The sequence below is a fragment of the Colobus angolensis genome, unplaced genomic scaffold, assembly GCF_000951035.1.
Source record: "Colobus angolensis palliatus isolate OR3802 unplaced genomic scaffold, Cang.pa_1.0 Scaffold259, whole genome shotgun sequence".
Taxonomy (NCBI): domain Eukaryota; kingdom Metazoa; phylum Chordata; class Mammalia; order Primates; family Cercopithecidae; genus Colobus; species Colobus angolensis.
Window position 1 is genome coordinate 3,304,376 of NW_012115810.1, and position 23,833 is coordinate 3,328,208.

General features: G+C 36.0%; 2 protein-coding genes across 5 annotated transcripts in view; both read right to left on the reverse strand.

The window, feature by feature from the left end:
- Positions 1 to 23,833, reverse strand: part of SLC4A10 (solute carrier family 4, sodium bicarbonate transporter, member 10) — a 379,697-nt gene that overhangs the window by 164,728 nt on the left and 191,136 nt on the right. For all 4 annotated transcript variants that reach the window (XM_011947103.1, XM_011947102.1, XM_011947100.1 and 1 more), the window contains one exon: positions 21,978 to 22,124. In XM_011947103.1, coding sequence (XP_011802493.1) covers positions 21,978 to 22,124 — 147 coding nt within the window. The remainder of the gene's footprint in view (positions 1 to 21,977; positions 22,125 to 23,833) is intronic.
- Positions 7,569 to 8,225, reverse strand: LOC105515318 (39S ribosomal protein L27, mitochondrial). Its single transcript, XM_011947099.1, has one exon. The coding sequence runs from the start codon at positions 8,216 to 8,218 to the stop codon at positions 7,772 to 7,774; it is 447 nt and encodes a 148-aa protein (XP_011802489.1). The 5' UTR covers positions 8,219 to 8,225; the 3' UTR covers positions 7,569 to 7,771.

The following is a 23,833-nucleotide window of genomic DNA, read 5'->3' on the forward strand; positions in this document are numbered from 1 at the left end:
GGAGCTTGCAGTGAGCTGAGATCCAGCCATTGCACTTCAGCCTGGGTGACAGAGCGAGACTCCGTCTCAAAAAAAAAAAAATAATAATAATAAACCTTTATTGAATGATGTAAAAGAAGATCCAAATAAATGCATAAGGTATATTGATGGGGAAGGCTTAGTAATAAAAAAAAATCATGAATTCAATGTTAGTCCAATAAAACATCTGGTATGTTTTAAACATTTTAAAACACAAAAGAATGAGTAAATTAGTAACAAGTATATAGTAATTACTGAAATCTATAATATTTATCATTTCATATATGAAAATGAACCAATTAATAAGTTATTGAAATAATTAGGTTACAACTAAGTCATAATTGAGAGGATTTCAGAGGGCAAAGGTGAAAAATAAACACACAATGATAAAACAGTGTCATATTTTTGTGTAAATAAATATCTGTGGTAACTCCTGCCTAACTCATTAGCCTCATCTTCTGCCAGTCTTTCCCTTGCTATTACAGTCTAGGTACATTAGCCTTCTTTAAGACTCTTAAAAAATCATGCTCTTTCCCACCTCAGAAACTTGTAGTTGTCTTATACATCTACTCTCTGCTTAAATGTAGTATACTTTGGCACACCTACCTAATCATCCTTGTAAAACAGACATATGAACACATACATATCCATGTCTAAGCATATTCATGTACAAACAAATCAGGCCCCTGCTATCCTAACTCATAGCACCCTACATGTCTTGATCTACTTATCTCAACTGCAACTAATACTTAATTGTGTAGCAATTGATTTTACATCTATCTCTTTGCTAGAATGGATGAAATATAAAGGCAGAAACCATGTTTGTTTTATTCACTGCTATATCCTCAGTAAATATCAAAGGTTTAACAAGTATTAATTTATTTAAAAGATGAAACCAAGATGTATTTTGTACACTTTCAGCTTTTTTTTTTTTTGATAAATTTTATCTTGTTGCATGAACTTTATGCATAGCTTTCTGGGTAAAGTAGGGTAACAAAATATATCTCATCAACATGTCAGCTTGTTTGTTTCTGGGTTTTTGTTTTTGTTTTTTAACAGAAAATAAGATTGCTCAAAGTTTCCAGTCTTATTCTGTAACTGTAATTACAATTAACAGAAAAAAAACAAAAAACAAAAAACACCTCACATCTACCTTAAGAGCAGCTAGAAGTTCAGAGTAAATCCATCAGTATGAAAGGTAACCTTAGCCTGTTAAACTAAATATAACACTGGCATGTTATGAAAATGGATAGAAAAATCGTAAAAATGTTTGCATTGATATTTCAAACCACCATTGTGTAAGAAATAATATTAGTTAACTGCACTAAAGAGGAAAACAAATTCTTAAGGTAAATCAGATAAGAATAAATGTGGTTATTAAAATATAGGGAAAAATATTCTTTACCTAACTCAATAAAACTGCCCTGTTTTTGTTTTTGTTTGTTTGTTTGCTTTAGTTCCTATAATACACATTCCTTGGGAGCTGAAATGTGCAGAGCACTTAGCACACTTATGTCAATTTTTAAATGCATATTCTATAGAAAGAAATGGGTATGGTTGGGCTGTGTCCCCACCCAAATCTCATCTAGAATTGTAGCTCCCGTAATTCCTATGTGTTGTGGCAGAGACCCAGTGAGAGATAATTGAATCATGGGGATACCCCCATACTGTTCTCGTGGTAGTGAATAAGTCTCACGAGATCTGATGGTTTTATAAGGCAAAGCCCCTTTTGCCTGGCTCTCATTCTGTCTTGTCTGTGCCATGTAAGATGTGCCTTTTGCTTCCTGCCATGATTGTGAGGTCTCTTCAGCCATGTGGAACTGTGAGTCCATTAAACCTCTTTTTCTTTGTAAATTACCCAGTCTCAGATATGTCTTTATCAGCAGCATGAAAACAGACTAATACACAAATATAGAAAAAAAGTAAAATATCCTCAAATAATATATTTACAGAACATGAAAAAACATTCCCTTATTATTCAAGTGGAATGGAATTACAGAAAATAGTATAAAAAACAAAGTGAAATAATTTAGATGAATTATAAGTTCAATTATATTGAGATTCATGAGAATCCATGACAATTTTGCTATCTTATTAGCCAAGCGGGTCCTGTAACTCAGCAACTAATTAAATGATGGCAAGCTAAGAAGTTGCAGTTCAAAAAAATGTGAAGCTGATTTCTTCCTAGATTTATTGAGCAAATAAAGTATCTTTTAAAAAAAATAACATACTGCATTCTTCAGCCTGGCTGTCCTTCGATTAGTTGCTTGGCCAATTCATTAACTGTAGGATAGTATCTATAAATGCTATACCATATTTACTGTTCTTAAATTCCTTATAATCTGGTTTGAAAAATAAGATGAATACATAATAACAGACAATGTAAGGCAATAATAATTAAGCACTAACATGTCTGGTTCTTAGTGCTATAAGGGTAATGAGGTGCAAAAATAAATGAAGGCTACAATGGTCAAGGAGGTTTTCACAAGAAGAGGTGGGATTAAGTCAGGCCACACCAGCATTATGAACATAATATTTTTGACTATAGGGTAAAAGAAAAAGATCCAGGATTACTGAGACAAAATTAATGGTTTGGTTTAGGCAACAGATTTAGAAATACAATAATACAGAATAACTTAGAAATAGAATAATGCAAGAAAACACCTCAGTAGCTGAAGTTCAAGATGAAATTCCAGGTCTGAAATCCACTGCATGCTCTAGAGAGAGATTTGATGCAGATATATATATATACATATCATCATATATATATGATATATACATATATGAATTAGAATTAAAACCAAGGAAAAGCTGGAATCCAGCCAAACCTAAAGCATTAAGATCCCAGGTAAGCAGTAAAACGATAGCCAGGTTGTATGAATCAAACAAGGATGAAAAAACACCAGAGAGAAGAAAAGCAAAAATTCCAATGCTAGGGAACCAGAAAGAGTCCTTTCCTATGCATGTATACATAATATATGGTAAATAATATGTATATATTTATACATATAAATAAAAATAAATATACATAAAATTATACTACATATTTTAAATATATAGAAATCTATAACATTTTAAATGAGGATTATACCTTTAATAATTAATGATTGGTTGAAATTAGTATGGACCAAACTGGAAGCAGTCAATACCAAGAATTCAAAAGCTCAAGAAAAAAACAGTAATTTAGTTTTGTAAGCAAATCAGTAGCACAAAAATGAAATTCCAAAAAGCAGATCTGCAGCCAGAAGAAAAGGAACAAGTGAGTCACGAATACTGTTTTGTAAGAATGTAATAGAATACAATAATTTGTCACACGAGTTTGCATCATGTAATGAGCACAAGTCTAAATGTGCAGGCTTTGTCTAGCAAAGTGGTTCCATCAGGGGAAAACTGGAGTGAATTAGAATATCTCATTAAAGGGAAACTTGGTTGCAAGACAGGAACGTGGATAACAGAAAGAAGCAAAGAAATAATAGCACTGGAGAGCTGGGGACGAAAGTCAGAGGAAGCCCAGGAGTAAGATGCTTGCAATGGTGAACAAGCAATGTACTGATATTGGGCTCCTTATATTTCTACCTGCCAGAATTAGTCTCCCAGAAGATTGAACCAAGCCCAAAAAGAGGAAATTATAGCTGTAAAAATACTTTTCAAGTGATAAAGAATCACATAAATATTACTGATGATGATATTAGTGGTAGAGGTGATGGTTATAATGATGATATAGAATTGCCTACCAGAAATAGAGAGCTTTACAAATTGAAGCAGGTAAAATAATCATGCCATTAATTAAAAGAAAGTTGTCAGAATGAGAGCCAACATTGTAGGTTGGGTGCTCCAAAGATAACTTTTGCATAGCTAACTTTGAGGTGACTAAGGACCATCATATGAAGAAGGTCATAAGGCAGTTGGAGATTTGAGATCGGATGCTGGAAGAGAGAGCAGGGTTGGAGATAGAGACATATATAACATTTAACTAAAGATATCACATGATTACGATGATGATGACGACTCAAAAATGAAAGTCTTGAGAGAGAAGAGGACTCAACGCTGGAAAAGTAATAAGGTTTAAGATTTGGCAGAAGGAAGACAAGTTAACAAAAGAATCAGAAATAGAATACATATGTAAAAGGATTATTACATTACACAAATATTTAATGAGCACCTTCCTTTTGTCAGATACCACTCTAATAGTGAATAAGACAGATATAAACAGAAAAAAGCCTATGCCTTCATGGAACATCCATCTCATGGAGAGAGTCGTATAAATAGGAACAAAGTAGAAAAGAATTTCAAAAAGAATAAGAAGTTAATAATGTTGGATGTTGTAGGGTAGTCAGTAAGACCTGTGTAAAACAAAGAGGTTCTGGATAGCCTAATTTTCAATAGCACTGGAATTCCAAAGAACATGTATTACTGTTATAATCAGAAATAGACAAAAAAGGTATGTCCATTTGGAATATGGACTATATTTTCAACAAATAATTAGTTAAGAAAATCAAATTTAAATCATTATACTATTTGAGGAAAGCCTTTGTAGAATCATAAACGGAAACAAGCAAAGTCCTTAGCAAACTTCTATCTTTGCATTATTAGCTATATTACTCATACTGCCTTAATAACTCACATACTAATTAACCAGGGTCCTAAAGAGATTGTTCCTAACAATCAGTGAAAATACTCTCCTTTTGCAGGCCTTCTCCAAAAGCACTCTATTTTTAGACCCTTTCTGGACAATATTTTACAAATACGTTGAGAATATTTATTTATCATGCCAGCATTACAAGTACAATGACAGAAGTGAATTGAAAAACTTCCATTTTAATATGTGATCTTGCTGTCATGATGTACACAAGCCTCGGTTACTATGACATTTAGCTTAAGAGAACAGATTCACAAAATGCTTACCATTGTGCATTTCTGAATCACAGACACTTTTCTTCCTCTTTATCCTTGTTATACTTCAGATGAATTCATATTCAGATAATCTATCTTACGAAATTATGATAAGTTTGGTAGTTCTGTTCCAAATTTATGTCTCCAGTCTCCTTAAAGCTCAATAATATTTTCCATTTTTAGTTGAACTTTAAAATTTTGTTCATAGTATTTGAATGTCATGCACAATCTATTCATTGAAATTTCTATATTTTAATTCATTTACATAATTGAAATAATATAATATCAATACTAATTAGTAATTTCATTACAGGATAATAGATTGATAAAATGAATGTTTCAGATGAAGCACCAAGAACAAACAGATATTTATTTCCATATGGGATAAAAGATTATATGCAGAATTTGCAAACCATGCTCTAAAAGCCTAGTTATGTGACTCTAATTTTCACCCACACAGAGGCTATAAAGGGTCATGAGATGAAACAGACACATTTTAGAGTTCTTTGGAAAGAGCTGTAACATGAGTCTGATATTTCCTTATTCTCCTTAAAAGGGATGGTAGTAGGGGTATGATTCCTGCCTGAGAAACATAAGTCAGCCTAGCTGCTGATGGCTGATATTGCTGCATTCAGTAACACACACTTTCAGGATTTATCAGAGCACTCAATCTGAGTGTATGTATGTGTCTTCTGTGAATCATACACAAGCCACACACATGAGAGGAGAGCGGGGAGAAGAGAGTGAGAGAGTGTGGAATATAGAGTCATCTTGGTCTGCCACAGAGCACTGAGAAGATTTCAGCAGAGAGACTCTATCACTATAACTGAATGCCTAGGGGATGAAGAGGAATAAATAGTAAGGCAGAAAAGAGTGCAGCTGAGAAAACCTCCAGGAGAGAATGAGTAAACGCAAACTCTTGCTAAGCCTAGAGAGTGTGACATTAATTTGCCACAGTAGCAGTGAAGTAAGAACTTTCCTGCTTTACATCTATTAGAGAGATAAGAAACTAGAGCTAGGAAGATGATGGAGCATCTAAAGGAAGATGTTCGAGGTAGAAAAAAAAAAGCAACTACAGTTGACCCTTGAGCAACACAGGTCTTATAGGTGCTGATCTCCTACACAGCTGAAAATCTGTATATAACTTTTGACTCCCTCAAAACTTAACTACTAATAGCCTACTGTTGACCAGGAGCCTTAATAATAACATAGTCAATTAACACATAATGTGTATATTATATACTGTGTTTTTACAATAAACTGGAGAAAAAAGTAAGAAAATCATAAAGAAGAGAAAATATATTTACTATTCATTAAGTGAAAATGGATTATACAAAGGTCTTGATCCTCATTGTCTTAATGTTGAGTAGGCTGAGGAGGAGGAGGAGGAAGAGGAGGGGTTGGTCTTGCTATCTCAGGAGTGGCAGAGGCAGAAAAGGTAAAAGGTGAGGCAAGAGAAGCAGACACACTTGATGTAACTTTATGGAAATACATTGCAATTTCTGACCTTTTTGCTTTTTCATTTCTCTAAAACTGTTTCCATGAGATAGGATCCTTCTTCCACCATTTACTTTAGTTTCAGTGCACATATTATAGAAGGGTCCATGTTGTAAAAGCAGTTGAACCTAGTCTTGAATAATTGTAACTCTTCTGCCAGATTGTCTAATGTGAATTCATTTTCTGGCACTGCTTTTTCAATGTCTTTTTCCTTATCTTCTGGCACTGGTTTAGAAGTACTCATCTTCATCGAGTTAACTTCTATTAATTCCTCTGACGTGGAATCTGTTTGCTCTTTAGTTTCTCCAAGATCTACATCCTAACACCTTTTACCCCTGCCTTTTTTGCCATATTCACAATCTCTTTCAGAATTTCCTTGATCGGCTCTGTTGTAAATCTTGTGAAATCATGCACACCGGAACACAGTTTTCTCCAACAGGAATTTGTGGTTTCAAGTTTGATGGCTTTCATGGATTTTTCTGTAGCAATGAAGGCATCTTCAATGGTGTAATCCTCTAGAGTTTCGTGATGTCTTCTCTACTGGGGTTCTCTTCCACAGCATTGATGATACTTTCCATACAGTACCGTGTGTAATAAGCCTTAAAGGTCTTACAAAACCTGATCTAGAAGCTGATTACAAGTATTGTGTTTTGGGGCAAGTAGACCACTTTAACACCTTCACGAGCATTAGCTCCTGGGGTTCTAGACAGCCAGAGGCATTGTCCAATATTGAAAGGATTTTCAAAGGCATTTCCTTACTGGTAAGGTACTTCCTGACTTCAGGGACAAAGCATAGATAGAACCAAACTGGAAAAAGGGTTCTCATTGTCCAGGCCTTTTGTACAACCAAAAGACTGGCAGGTAGTATTCATCTTTTCCTTTCGAGGATCTGGGGTTAGTAGTTTTATAGAAAAGGTCAGTCTTGATCATAAACCTGGTGGCATTTGCACAAAACAGCAGAATTAGCCTACTCCTTCCTGCTTTAAATACTCATGCTCTCTTCCTTTGTGGCATTTCCTCCCCAGAATTGGGCTGCTTTAAAAACCTGTTCAAGCAGATATCCTTTCTCTTACAAAAATCATAAATAAAAGAAAATACACTTACATTACTGTACTATATTTGTTGATAAGTTTATGCATCTTTTTTTTTTTTTTTTTTCATGACTCTGGCTCACTTTATTTTTGGCCCCAGGTCAGGTCTCCCAAAGGGTTTCCCAGCAGTCACTTCAGAGTCTCCTGCAGAGTCACCATCAAGCAGACCTTTTCCTTGGGAGGCCGTGTCGTCACCCCAACCCTTGACTTCTGGTATCACCATCTCCTGTCACCTGGGCTCCAGTCTCTGTCTGATGGCCTCAAACAGGACATCAAAGCATAGCTACCAGTTTGAAGGTGCCCTCCGGCTTGGCAGGAACCACGTGGACAAAAGTCTTGTAGAGTACAGCACCCTTGGGCAGCCTGGTGATCAGATCCACAGCCTCCGTGTTTCTGGGATGAGGCACGTAGACCTCCTTAGTGTAGCGGACTATCCCCTCTTCCAGGGCATACAGACATTTATTCTTCCCAAGACCCACATGGGCACCTGGGTGCCAGCGGAAATGGCGCTGTGTTCCAATGATGTTCCCAGCATGAACATAGTGACCTTCCATTTTCTTAATGCCTAGGCATTTGCCTGATGACTTTCCACCAAGGTTTCTGGAGCTACCACCTGTCTTCTTGGATGCATATCTGACAGCAAGAGCTGTAGCAGGAGTGGAGCTCAGCAAGGATGTAACAGCTGTCCGGGTCCTCAGCGCCAGCACCACAGACGCCATGTTTGCGTTCACTCTATGCATCTTTTTATATCATCTGCCTGAAACAGTGGGCAACCACAGCTGCAAACCTCAATCTGCAGTACGTATCAAGCAATTCAACTTTGTCTTGTAATGTTATGACTTTTCTCTGCTTCTTGGGAGCACTTCGAGCATCACTGTGGCACTTCGTATGGGTTCCATGGTATTCAAGGTTCACAATATTATACTAAACATGATGAAAAATACATGAGAACCATGAGAGATCATTCTTTTTATGGCAATGTGCTGTTTGCTGGAGAGATGAACTGCTCAGGTAGAGATGATTAGTATCACCAGGTGTTTTAAGTGGACACTGGAAACACTTGGACTCACACAATAGCAACTGCAAGTGGCTACATTATTACAGTAGTACAGTAAGTACAATAGTAAATTGTATGCAGTTATGATTTAATACTGCATTTTTGCATTTGTTTACATTTCTCTCAGTTGCCAATGACACCATGCACAGTCTATAAGTGCTTGTGCACATAAGGCCTGATAAATTTCAACTTTTATAATAGATTTGGGTAGATTTAACGGTAGTATATGATACAATAGACTAGCATCTACGTATATGTTATGCATTCATGACATACTTTTTTCCTAATTTTTAAAATATTTCTAGGCTATGCAGTTTATCTGTGAGATTTTTTCAAATTGTCACAAATCTAAGCTATTGCCCATCAAAAATTAGCTCTTTGAAGTCATGCTTTCTATATTTGCTTCATTTCTCCTAAAGTGTGTGCACAACTTACCACCTAAGACTGGCAAAATCCTTTTATAAATCCAGGACTGTGTTAATTTATTCAGTATCTTTGCATACCATATTTTAAACATGTGTTTAATAGTCTGTATCTTTTATATTTATTTCCACTTCTTACAGATTAGCTAATTGTAATTGGCATAATCCTAACATCTTTCATATTAGATTCTTTTCTGGGAGGGTGAGGAAAAAATAAATGTTAACTTGTTACAAATTTCCCCCATCATCTTTCATGTTTTCACTGACTTCAAGCTTATGCTTCAAACTCACCAATTTAAAGCAGCTCATCCATGTTCCCAGTTGAAAATACAATTTCAAATTATACAAAGTGAATAGAGATGACATTAAAAATAACAAATGTGGGCTGGATGCGGTGGCTCACTGCTGTAATCCCAGCACTTTGGGAGGCTGGGGCAGGTGGATCACCAGGTCAGGAGTTCGAGACCAGCTTGGCCAACACGGTGAAACCCCATCTCTACTAAAAATACAAAAAATTAGCTGGGTGTGGTGGCAGGTGCCTGTAATCCCAGCTGCTCAGGAGGCTGAGGCAAGAGAACTGCTTGAACCCAGGAGGCAGAGATTGTTGTGAGCCAAGACTGTGCCACAGCATTCCAGCCTGGCCAACAGAGTGAGACTCTGTCTCAAAAAAAAAAAAAATGTGAAATTTTAGCAGTTTTCTGTTACTGGGGAGTTGATTGCAATAGGAAGGAGAATTAATTAATCATCATCACATTCATATAAACAAATTAATATATTTATTAAGTACAGTAGCCAAAGCAGGTTGAACTTATTTGTGGGCATTAAAAGTTTTCTGTATGAGCAAACATCACCACCACCACTACCACACAGACCAAAAGCCAGTCTTTGTTGGACACACAGTCCCTCTTTAGATTCACCTAGGAATCATAGCCCAACCATGACATCTGGTAGGCTGGAACCAGTCATTGTTTTCCTGTGATGTAAGCATAAACTCTTCCCGCTATATTAAAGGCCTATTCTTTTACCTGAATGCAACACTAATGCAACCAGAATGTTTTAACAACACTGTATTTTATGATTGGGTCTTATAATAAAGTAGGATTCTGCTGATGTTGCTTATACATTGGAGTAATAAAATTTTTTAAGAATGCCCAAATTCAAACATTTTCCCAAAAATCATTTTGCTAAATTGATGCTTGCTTCATAATTTGGGCCCAAATTATTCCATGACTTCACAGATTCATACTCTAATTTACAACATATATCAAGCTTTGTAGCAGAGAGACCTGATACTCTCTTAAATTCTCCTCTATGCTATACTTCTTTCGAAGTTGAATTCCAAAGAATTTTGAGGAACCTGCAGAAATATCTTCAAAATATTTTCTTTGGAATGCTTCCAAGTAAAATAACTATTTCTTAAGTAGGCAGAAATTTTCTTTAATGCCTTCAGCATTAAAGAAATATCATATATTCTCACTATGCAGAATATCAAAACCCAAATCCGATAGGATGGTGTTTAGGATTTGGTTGAAGTCTCTGTGTGTGACTGAGTACTTATTATAGCAAATAAACTGAGTGTGGAATAAGGATGAAGGCAGATGATTAGTACTAGAGAAATTGAAAAAAGTGAAATCTAGAAAGTTCCACTACTTAGAAACCACCAAGTGCCAAACATTTGTCACTGATAAACCACATTTAGGTCTAAATGTCAGTAAAGATACTCAGATGATTGAAGAAGGAAAAAGGTAAGTGGTATCCAAAAATAGCAGCTAAAATATAAGAGTGAGAATCTGGGCCACCGGACTTATTTCCACGTTTCACCAAATTCAGAGGCAGAAGCTTCTCAGAATCTGATTTTTGATTAATTATTTAAGTAGTTATTAAATAATTTGGAGTACTTTTAAAAAATACCAGTTCCTAGGGAAACACCCAAGATTAATTAAATGAAAATCCTTGAGGGTGAAGCCTAGCATCAATAATTTTTTAAAAGCCCCTCAGGTGATTCCAATGTGCCAGAAGGTTTGATAAGTAACGTTCTAGAGCGTTGCTTGTCGTCAAATTTTAAGATTCATATATGTTACTATATTAGTCTGTTTCACACTGAGATAAAGAACTTGCTTGAGGCTGGGTAATTTATACAGGAAAGAAGTTTAATTGTCTCACAGCTCCACATGCCTGGAGGGGCCCCAGGAAACTTACAATCATGGCAGAAGGGAAGCAGGTACCTCCTTCACAACGCAGCAGAAGCGAGAGCGAGCAAAGAGCAGGGACCGCTGCCTTATAAATCCCTCAGATCTCGTGAGAACTCACCATCACGAGAACAGCATGGGGGAAACTGCCCCCAAGATCCAATCACCTTCCTCCTTCCACACATGGAGATTACAGGTCCCTCCCTCAACACATGGGGTTTACAAATGGAGATGAGATTTTGGTAGGGACACAGAGCCAAACCATACCAGTTACCTAAATATATTTTTAATGTACAGATCCTGACTTAAGAGGTCTGGATGGGGCCTGAGATTCTGCATTCTGGCAAGCTTAAATTTAATGCTAATATTATTGGCTCTATACTTTGTTTGAAGTAGAAATTTATTTTTACTATTTTTGTTATAAAATAAAAGGTTTATTTATTAAATAACTTTTAAAAGCTAGCAGTACAGCTTTCTTTACGTTTGGTGAGTTTTAAAAATAATTTCAACTTTTATTGTAGATTCAGGGAGTACATGTGCAGGCTTGTTATATGGGCATATTGTATGATGCTTAGGTTTGGGGTATGATTGATCCTGTCACCCAAGTAGTGGGCAGTATAGTATCCAATAGTTACCTTTTTAACCCTAGTTCCCCACCCTCCCTCTCCTCTCTGGTGGTTTGCAGTGTCTATTGTTGCCATCTTTATGTTCACAACTACCCAATGTTTAGCTCCCACTTATAAGTGAGAACATGTGGATTTGGTTTTCTTTTCCTGCAGTAATTCACTTAGGATAATGACCTCCAGTTGTATACATGTTGCTGCAAAGAGGACATGATTTTGCTCTTTTTTAGGGCTGCAGTGTATGCCATGGAGTACATGTATATTTTCTTTATTCAATCCACTGTTGATGAGCACCTAGGTTGATTCCATGTCTTTACCATGGTGACTAGCACTGTGATTAACACTAACATCCATGTGTCTTTTGATAGAATGATTCATTTTCCTTTGGGTATATGCCCAGTAATGACATTGCTGGTTCAATAGTAGTTCCAAGTTCTTCGAGAAATCTCCAAACTGCTTTCCATAGTGGCTGAACCAATTTATATTCCCACCAACAGTGTGTAAGCATACCCTTTTCTGTGCAGCCTTATCAGAATCTGTTGTTTTTTGACTTTTTAATAATCACCATTCTGACTGGTGAGAGATAGTATCTCATTGTGGTTTTGGTTTGCATTTCTCTGATGATTCGTGATATTGAGCAATTCTTATGTTTACTGGCTACTTATATGTCTTCTTTTAAGAAGCGTCTGTTCATGTCTTTACCCACTTTTTAATCACGTTGATTTTTGCTTGTTGACTTGTTTAAGTTCCTTATAGATTCTGGATATTAGACCCTTGATGAACCAAATTTAAATAGCAAAGTTTCCAGAACAGTGGATATCAACCTTCTGTGGAGCTATCAACAGCTCCACAGAAGAATCACCTGGGAGTACTTTTCAAAAAATACCCATGCTTAGGCCCCAGGCACAGAGATTCTGGTTGGTGTTGGGGTTGAGCATTAGTACAGTTTTAGAACTCTCAAATGCAGTCAATATTGAGAACCACTGTTCTAGAAAAACTAGCATAATGTATTCAGTTAGGGAAAAATAAAGAAGAAGAGGCACAGAGAACAAACAAATGACAAATACAGCTTATTTTTATTTGCTCATGAAATATTTGTAAGATGATATAAATGTATTCTCAAATACTAGAAAATGATGAAAGCTCATCATTAGAGCGTAGCCCAACAGATAATCCACTCCTAGAGTCTAAGAGGGCATTTCTGCTAACTATAAGCAGATGCAACTTGAATGAGGAAAATATGTCACTTTTTTTACACTCTAAGACTTTCCCTCATGAAAGAGAAAACATTTGAAAATGCAGAAGATACCTAGTACATCCTACACTCTCAACCCATCTGCCCATTCTTATGGACAACCATCCTTCTATCATGGTGATGCAGGATACCTAGAGTACTTTCCTCTACACACTCTGCTACCAACAACCATGCTGCCCCTGGCAGAAGTACAGGGCATTTGGATAAGTGTGATGTTTATTATACATACTCTTGGAAACATGAAGCATACTGACATCAACCTCGTTAAGCAATCTTAGGATATAGCTGGGTAGATATAGCACGAATCTACCTTGCCTTGTTTAAAAATGAGAAAAAAAGGGAAAAAACCTAGGAGTCCATAAAAAATACTAAAAATCATTGGAGAGTAAAAATGATCTGACAGTCCAAAGGAAAATCATAGCTCTGAAAATTATCAACTTTAGGATAAAAAGAAAATGTCCAGAAATCACTGGGAATACACTCTACCAAGCAGAAAAAATAGAAAGTATTCAGGAAAGGACAGGCTAAAATGTAAAGAAAACAGGATGAAATAAGAAAGAAATTCATGAAAACTAAAAATGCAACAGCAAAATCAAAACTCATAATAAAAGTAGGAAAATGCAGAATTTATACTGCAGATAATGAAATGGTAATATAAAAGACTAACATTAAACTACAGAGAAAAAGTATACAGAGCAGAAATCAGAAATCTAATGTGTACCTGTATGTTCATCTTAGTGCTAGTCACCATAACAAAGACATGGAATCAACTAAGTGCCATTAAGGTGAGGTGGATAAAGAAAATGTGGTACATATACACCATGGAATGCTATGCAGCCATATAAAGAACAGCATCATATCCTTTTGCAGTAATATGAATGCAGCTGGAGGCCATTATCCTAAGCAAAGTAACTCAGGAACAGAAAACCAAATACTGCATGTTGTCACTCATATATGGGAGCTAAACATTGGGTACTCATGCACATAAATATGGGAACAATAGGCACTGGGATTCACCAGAGCTGAGAAGGAGGGTAGGGAACAAGGGTTGTAAAACTAACTATACTCTATGCTCACGACCTGGGTGATTGGACCATCCATACCCAAACCTCAGCATCATGCAACATACTCATGTAACAAACCTGCACATGTACTCCCAAATTCAAAGTTAAAAAAAGAAAGACATATGTAGTTAAAATGTTTGAAGAAAGTAGTGGGATATGAGCAAAGAAAGTCTTCACAAAGAGATCAAAGTAAATGGAACAGAATAAAATATAATAGGAAAATTATTACGTGGAAAACTATTAGTATATGCAGGATGAAAAAGCTTTTTAATACACCTACCATTAGGTCAATCTTAGCAAATTGCTTCATTAAGGGACACAGAAAAAATGTCTATAAACATTCAGGATTAAAATACATAAACCCAAAAAATAAAATAAAAATAGAAAGACTATAGACTTATCTGCCATAGTTACTGAAGCCAGATATTGAATAAAGCAAATAAAGCAATATAGAGAGATATTTAAAAGTAAAATTGTTACCCCAAACATTTATGTGTAGTTAACTTGCATATCTGAATGAATAAAGGTGGGTTTACAGGAGGTTGGGGAACTGCTTAAAATGGTGGAGACTCTATCATGTTTAAAAGATGATAAGAACAATTCATCTGAAGAGGAAGAGGTCAATTAAATTAGAAATGGCATAAGTTTCCAGAGTGGTGAGAGGGAATAGAAAATAAACATAAAGGAAAATAAAACTTCCTTATTTTCTTGCAGTTTTAACTGTTTAATAGGAAGAAAGTTTGCAGCTATAACTTTTTAATAGGAAGAAAGTAAAGTGAGTTCTTTCTTATGATATATTTTCCCTCTGAAATAGAAAGCAAGATTACTATTAAGTAATGGTGAAAAGAGAGGATGTTGGAGAATGATGAAGAAGGTAAAGAAAGTTGAAAAATAATTATTTCAAATGTCAGAGATACACAATGAAATTAGGAGGAGATGTTGAAGGTCTCCTTGAGTCATAACTTTATAATGGTTACAATCTGCCTTGTTGAATGATGATTTCCAGCAGAGTATATCTACTTGTGGAGGCAAGGAGAAAACAGAAAAATGGAGGAACCCCAACATAAGTATGGCTTTAAAAGCTAGCAGAAGAAAAGAAATTACTAAAATCAGAGAACTACTGAAAGAAATTGAGATGCAAAAGTCCATACAAAAGATCAATGAAAAGAGTTTGTTTTTGAAAGAATAAACAAGCTTGATAGACTACTAGTTAGATTAACAAAAAAAAGAGAATAAGCACAATCAGAAATGACAAATGACATTACAACCAATCCCACAGAAATACAAAAGATATTCAGAGACTATTATGAACACCTCTATGCAAACAAATTAGAAAATCTAGAGGAAATGGATAAGTTCCTGGAAACACAAAACCATCCCAGATTGAACAAGGAGTAACGTGAAAACATGATAAGCCAATAACAAGTTCTGAAATTGAATCAGTAATTTTTAAAAACATACCAACCAAAAAAAGCCCTGAACCAGATGGATTCACAGCTGAATTCTACTAGATGTACAAAGAAGAACTGGTACCCATCCTACTAAAACTCTTCTTAAAAATTGAGGATGAGGGGATGCTTCTCACTAACATATTATACAATGCCAACATCATCTTTATACCAAAATCTGGCAGAGACACAAAAACAGAAAACTTCAGGCTAAAATTCCTGATGAATACAGACACAAAATCCTCAACAAAATACTAGCAAACTGAATTCAGCAGCACATCAAAAAGCTAATTCACTATGATAAAGTAGGCTTCATTCCTGGGATGCAAGGTTGGTTTGACATACACAATTCAATATATACGATTCACCACATAAACAGAATCAAAATCAAAACCATATGGTTATCTCAATAGATACAGAAAAGGCCTTCAAGAGAATCCCAAATCCCTTCATGATAAAATACCTTGAACAGGCTAGTCACTGAAGAAACATACCTCAAAACAATAAGAGCCATCTGTGAAAAACACACAGCTAAAATCATACCAAATGGGTAAAAGCTTTAACTATTCCCCTTGAGAACCAGAAGAAGAAAGTGATGCCTACTCTTGCCTCCTATTTAACAAAGCATGGGAAGATCTAGCCAGAGCAATCAGGCAAGAGAAAGAAATAAAAGGCATTCAAATAGGAAGAGAGGAAGTTAAACTATCTCTCTTTGCTGATGATTATAATTCTATAAATAGAAAACCCTAAAGACTCCACCAAAAGGCTACTAGAATTGACAATTTCAGTAAAGTTTCAGGATATAAAATCAACTTACAAAAGTCAATAGTATTTCTATACAGCAATAACATTGTATCAGAGAGCCAAGTTAAAAACTCAATCCCATTTACAACGCACACAAAAAAATGTAATACATCTAACCAAAGAAGTGAAAGATCTCTACAAGGAGAACTACAAACCACTGCTGAAAGAAATCAGAGACAACACAAGTAAATGTAAAAATGTTTCACGCTCATGAATAGGAAGAATCAATATCATTAAAATGGCCATACTGCCCAAAGCAATTTACAGAAGTCAATACTATCTCTATCAAAACACCAATGTTGTTTTTCACAGAATTAGAAAAACTATTCTAAAATTAATATGGAATCGAAAAAGAACCCAAATAGCCAAAGCAATTCTAAGCAAAAAGAACGAAGTCAGAGGCGTCATATTACCTGACTTCAAACTGTACTCTACAGCTACATTAATTAACCCGAACAGCATTGTACTGGTACAAAAACAGACACATACACTAATGGAATAGAATAGAGAACCCAAAAATAAAGTTAAACACCTACAACCATCTGATCTTCAACAAAGTCAGCAAAAATAACTAATAGAGAAAGGACTCCCTATTAAATAAATGGTGCTGGGATAGTTGTCAAGCCATACACAAAAGAATGAAACTGGATCCCTACTTTGCACCATATACAAAAATTAACTCAAGTTGGATTAAAGAGTTAAATACCTTAAGTTATAATAATTCCAGAAGAAAGCTTAGGAAATACCCTTCCCAACATTAACTTTGACAAAGAATTTATGGCTAAGTCTCCAAAAGCAATTGCAACAAAAACAAAAATTGACAAGTGGGACCTAATTAAACTAAAGAGCCTCTGCACAGCAAATCTCAATAGTCTAAACAGAGAACTTACAGAACGGGAGAAAATATTTGCAAACTATGCATTCAAAAAATGTCTGATACCCAGAATCCACAAGTAAAATTTAAACAAATCAACAAGCAAAAAAAATAATAATAATTCTATTAAAAATGGGCAAAGGACATGAACAGAAAAGAAGGAAAAGAAAAGAAAACATACAAGCGGTGAAAAAATGAAATGCAAGTCAAAACCACAATGAGACACCATGTCACACCAGTCAGAATGGTGAATATTAAAAAGTCAAAAAATAACAGATGTTGACAAGGCTGCAGAGAAAATGGAATGCTTACACACTGTCGGTGGGAATAAAAATTGGTTCAGCCACTGTGGAAAGCAGTTTGGAGATATCTCAAAGAACTTAAAACAGAACTACCATTCAACCCAACAATCCCATTACTGGGAATAAACTCAAAGAAAAATGAATCATTCCACCGAAAAGATGCATGCACTTGTATGTTCACTGCAGTGCTATTCACCATAGCAAAGACATGGAATCAATTAGGTTCCATTATGGTAAAGTGGATGAAGAAAATGTGATACATATATATCATGGAATACTATGTGGCCATAAAAAGATTGACATCATATCCTTTTGCAGTAACATGAATGCAGCTGGAGGCCATTATCCTAAAAAAAATTAACTCAGGAACAGAAAACCAAATACTGAATGTTCTCACTCATAATTAGGAGCTAAACATTGGGTACTCATGGACATTAAGATGGGAACAATAGGCACTGAGAATCACCAGAGCTGGGAAGGAGGGTGGGGAACAAGGGTTGTAAAAGCATACTCTGTGCTCACTACCTGGATGATATGACCATCCATACCCCAAACCTCAGCATCACACAACATACTTAGGTAACAAACCTGCACATGTACCCCCTAAATCCAAAGTAAAACAAATGAACGACATAAGTAGTCAAAATGTTTAAAGAAAGTAGAGGGATATAAGCAAGGCTTTTAAAAACTGTGAGCTAAAATATGAATAAATGAATTAGCTAAAATAAATACTTAAATGTCAGGACAAGGAAAAAATATAAAAGAGGGATCAAAATAAATTGAAAATGACATTGAAAGGAATATTCCTAATGAATATTTGAAAAAACGAATTTAAATAAATGGGAGAGAAAATAATAGAAATAGGACAAGTTTAAGCATTTTAAAGAACTATTAATACACATTTTCATTAAATATCAACCAAGAAAAGCATAAAAGGCATATATATGTGCCTGAAAATATCATAATAAATGTAAAGCTAAATACTAAAATAAAGGAAATGATTTAAACTCATAAAAATATAAAATCCAAATTAACCATAGTGCAACAATAGATTTTTACCTCCTTTCTTAACATCTTCATGAAATCGATAAATAAGTAGATATTATGTTCAAAGTTCTGAGTTAAAATACCTGTCAATTTGGAATTGCATACCTAGCTAACTTATTTTTCATGAATGATAACAAAACATAAATTAATTCATACAAGTAACATAAACTAAGTTTAATTCAATTATTTACATCTTTAAGAAATCTATTAAAAATATTTTAAATAAAATGCTGTTTCCTATTAAAAATGAAAACAAAAGAGGCAGTAAAGGCGTGAATAAAACTAAAACTTAGACCCTAAGACATTTAAAATACTAGTATTACTAAATAGATTACTAGTAATACTGATGGAATACTAGTAATGCTAAAGTATTCTTAAAACTGCATGCTATGCAATCAGAGTAGGATAAACAAATAAAGACAAACTTATGGATAGAAGAAAAGTAGAGGGGTTAAGCTGCACAGCAAGAAAGGAGTGAAGCTGTGGTCAGAGAGAAAGATAAATGAATTGGTGACTTCAGAGATGGAGTGAATATGGATGAGAAGGTGAACTAAGTGCAATGACAGAGAAGGTCACAAGAGATGGGGTGGTCAAGGAACTGAAAGCCAGGTTCTCAGTTATGTCATGTACATGGGCTCTCATGGCTCTCAGAACCTTTTAACAACTACAAAAACACTTATTATGGTATTCTGAATATATTTCCAAAGAGAGAGCATTCACAATAGTAAAAGGTTCACATCTGATATGGTTTGGTTGTGTCCTCACCCAAATCTCATCTTGAATTCCCAGGTGTTGTGGGAGGGACCTAGTGGGAGGTAATTGAATCATGGGGGCAGGTCTTTCCTGTGCTGTTCTCATGATAGTGAGTAAGTCTCATGAGATCTGATGGTTATTACAAGGGGGAGTTTTCCTGCACAAGATCTCCTTACCTGCTGCCATCCACATAAGATGTGACTAGCTCCTCCTTGCTTTCCGCTATGATTGTGAGGCTTCCCCAGCCACGTGGAACTGTAAGTCCAATTTAACCTCTTTCTTTTGTAAATTGCCTAGTCTCAGGTATGTTTTTATCAGCAGCCTGAAAACATACTAATATAGTAAATTGATACTAGTAGAGTGGGGTGCTGCTGAAAAGATACCTGAAAATGTGGAAGTGACTTTGGAACTGGGTAACAGGCAGAAGTTGGAACAGTTTGGAGGGGTCAGAAGAAGACAGGAAAATGTGGGAAAGTCTGGAACTTCCTAGTGACTTGTTGACTGGCTTTGACCAAAAGCTTGATAGTGATATGAACAATAAGGTCCAGGCAGTCTCAGATGAAGATGAGGAACTTGTTGGGAACTGGAGCAAAGGTGACTCTTGTTATGTTTTAGCAAAGAGACTGGTGGTGTTTTACCCCTGCCCTAGAGATTTGTGAAACTTTGAACTTGAGAGAGATGATTTAGGGTATCTGGCAGAAGAAATTTCTAAGCAGCAAAGCATTCAAGAAGTGACTTGGGTGCTGTTAAAGGCATTCAGTTTTATAAGGGAAGCAGAGGATAAAAATTCAGAAAATGTGCAGCCTGACAATGCAATGGAAAAGAAAATTCCATTTTCTGAGGAGAAATTCAAGCCAAATGCAGAAATTTGCATAAGTAATGAGGACTCAAATGTTAATACACAAGACAAGGAGGAAAATGTCTCCAGGGCATGTCAAAGGTCTTTATGGCAGCCCCTCCCATATAGACCCAGAGGCCCAGGAAGAACAAGTGGTTTTCTCAGTCAGGCACAGGGTACCCATGCTGTGTGCAGCCTAGGGACTTGGTGTCCTGCATTTCAGCTGTTCCAGCCATGGCTGAAAGGGACAAATGTAGAGCTCAGGCTGTGGCTTCAGAGGGTGCAAGCCTCAAGCCTTGGCAGCTTCCATATGGTGTTAAGCCTGTGGGTGCACAGAAGTCAAGAACTGGAGTTTGGGAACCTCCGCTTAGATTTCAGAGGATGCATGGAAATGCCTGGATGCCCAGGCAGAAATTTGTTTCAGGGGCAGGGCCCTCATGGAGAACCCCTTCTAGGGCAGTGCAGAAGGGAAATGTGGTGTTACAGCCCCACAGAGTCCCTACTGGGACACCACCTAGTGGAGCTGTGAGAAAAGGGCCACTGTCCTCCAGACCCCAGAATGGAAGATCCACTGACAGCTTGAATAGTGTGCCTGGAAAAGTGACAGATGCTCAACACCAGCCCATGAAAGCAGCCAGGAGGGGGGCTATATCCTGCAAAGCCACGAGGGTGGAGCTGCCCAAGACCATGAGGACTCACTTCTTTCATCATCGTGACCTGCATGTGAGACATGGAGTCAAAGGAGATCATCCTGGAGCTTTAAGATTTGATTGCCTTGCTGGATTTTGGACTTGCATGGGGCCTGTAGCCCCTTTGTTTTGCCAATATCTCCCATTTGGAATGTTTGTATTTATCCAATTCATTTACCTCAGTTGTATCTAGGAAGTAACTAGCTTGCTTTTGATTTTACAGGCTCACAGATGGAAGGGACTTGCCTTATCTCAGATGATACTTTGGACTATGGACTTATGAGTTAATGCTGAAACAAGTTAAGACGTTGGAGGACTGTTGGGAAGGCATGATTGGTTTTGAAATGTGAGGACATGATATTTGGGAAGGCCCAAGGGTAGAATGATATGGTTTGGTTGTGTCCTCACTCAAATCTCATCTTGAATTTCCACATGTTGTGGGAGGGACCCAGCGGGAGCTAATTGAATAATGAGGGCAGGTCTTTCCTGTGCTGTTCTTGTGATAGTGAGTAAGTCTCATGAGATCTGATAGTTATTATAAGGTGGAGTTTTCCTGCACAAGCTCTCTTTGCCTGCTGCCATCCATGTAAGATGTGACTTGCTTCCCCTTGCCTTCCACCATGATTGTGAGGTTTCCCTAGCCACGTGGTACTATAAGTCCAATTGAACTTCTTTTTTTTTTTTGTAAATTGTCTAGTCCGGGTATGTCTTTATCAGCAGCATGAAAATGGACTAATATAACATCCTAAGACTGAAAGTTGGGCACCATCAGTAAAAGTGCAAATGGGAACTAAATTAAGGCATTTTTCCCTGGATTTTCAAACCACTTTGAGTAATGATGATTACTTGTACAAATTAACAAGAGTTTTTGAGCTTTACTCAGTTGTATTTCCTATATCATAAATCTTCATCAATACTCAGCTTCTCAAAGCAAATATATAAGAGAAAAACAAAGATCAAGCTTTATCTCTCCCACTTCTCTCCAACCTGCCCAACATATTTTAAAAAAGTATAAACAATTTTATGAGTACAGGGTATTACTCCTAATCATAATTTTACCAGCAAGTATATTACAATAATTAATTTAATAAAAACAAGGAGAAGGATTCTTACCAAAAGAAGGTGACTCCCTTCCATCCTCTAATCCTGAATCTCTCTCTCTGTCTCTCTTTCTGTGTTTATGACCACGATGTCTGTGACGTCGATGGCTTTTTCTTCCTCCCAAGGGCACGTGTACTCCAATAAATAGTGTTCGATGACCTTCATACGGAAGTAAACACAACAATTAAATTCTAAATTATTCCAGGGCACAGATATGATGATTTACATGTTAATGGAGACTCAATCAGCAAGTCATTTTTGATGTTTGTGATATGTAAAGCTTGGAGCTTGGCACTGTCTTTTGGCATTTTACCTAATTAAGTGTACCATAGCTCTATCACAAACATGTATAATACTAATTATTTGGTTAAATATTTTGTAATCATCACTGTCTTTATAATCTCTATGTATCTACTCCCCATGCTTAATTATACTCTTCTCATTAGAAACAAAAAAATTGTTTTATCTTCTCTCTTCCTTCAGACAATTGTGTTATCTCATCAATTCCCTTCACAGTTAAGTGTTTTTAAAAAATCACTATCTCTAATAAAACAGGTTTCACTAAGGTCTATGTTAATGCCAAATCCCACGGAGGTTTTTCTGTTCTTCTATTTCTATATGTTACACTTGATATTGGCCACTTATTATACTTAATAAAAGTCCCAAGGCACAAGACTTGTGACTCTGGCATATTATTATAATTATTCAATTTTATTATTAGCTATTGTTAATCTCTTACTGTGCCTAATTTATGAATTAAATTTTATCACAGGTATGTATGTGTAGGAAAAAAACAGTATACATAGGGTTCAGTACTATCTGAGGTTTCGGGCATCTTTTGGGGGTCTTAGAATGTATCCCCTACAGATAAAGTGGGACTACTGGAAAAAGAAATGAGCTATCAACCACAAAAAAAGGCATGAAAGAATGATTAATGCATATTGCTAGGTGAAAGAAGTTTTAAAAGCTACATACTATATTATTACAGCTATGTGACATTCTGGAAAAGCTAAAACTATAGAGACAGTAAAAACATCAGCAGTTGTCAGGGCATCAGGGAAAAGGTATAGGGATGAAAAAGTGGAGCATAGGGCATTTTTAGGGAAGTTAAACCATCCTTGATACTGTAACGGTAAATACATGTCATTAAACATTTGTCCAAACCAATAGAACTGTATAACACAGAATGAACCCTAATGTAAACCATGGACTTTGGTTGATAATAACCTATTAATGTTGGTTTATCAATTGTAACAAATGTACTGATCTAATGTAAAATGTTAATAAGAGGAGAAATTGTGTGCAGCAGGGAGAGGAAATATATGGGAACTGTCTGAACGGTCTGTGCAATTTTTTTATAAACTTAAAATTGATCTAAAAAGTAAAGCCTATCCAAGAAAGCTAACATTCATAGCTATTTATAGCACTAGTAGCTACAGAAAAATTTACTTTATGAGGAAGCGAAAGTACAAGCAAACAAAGGGATATTTGTATCACCAAGTAGATTATATATAGGAGAGTGTCATATTAGGGGAAAAACCTCTAAAGAAAACATTAAATTACTAGGTTAAAAAAAAATCTTACTTTCTTAAGTGCCAAAATATACAAAATATTATAATGGCAATACTATGGATGAAGGTTTATGTCCCCCTGAGGTTTATATTTTAAAGTCCCAACCCCAAATGTGACTGTATTTAGAGATAGGGCCTTTATAGAGGTAATGAAGGTTAAATGAGGCCGTAGGAGTGGGGCTGGATCCATCCAATTAGTGTTCTTAAAAGAAGAAACACCAAAGAGCTATCTCTCTTACTCTCTCTCCAAGCACACAAAGAGGTAACACAATGATGCAAGGAGATGGTGACCACCTA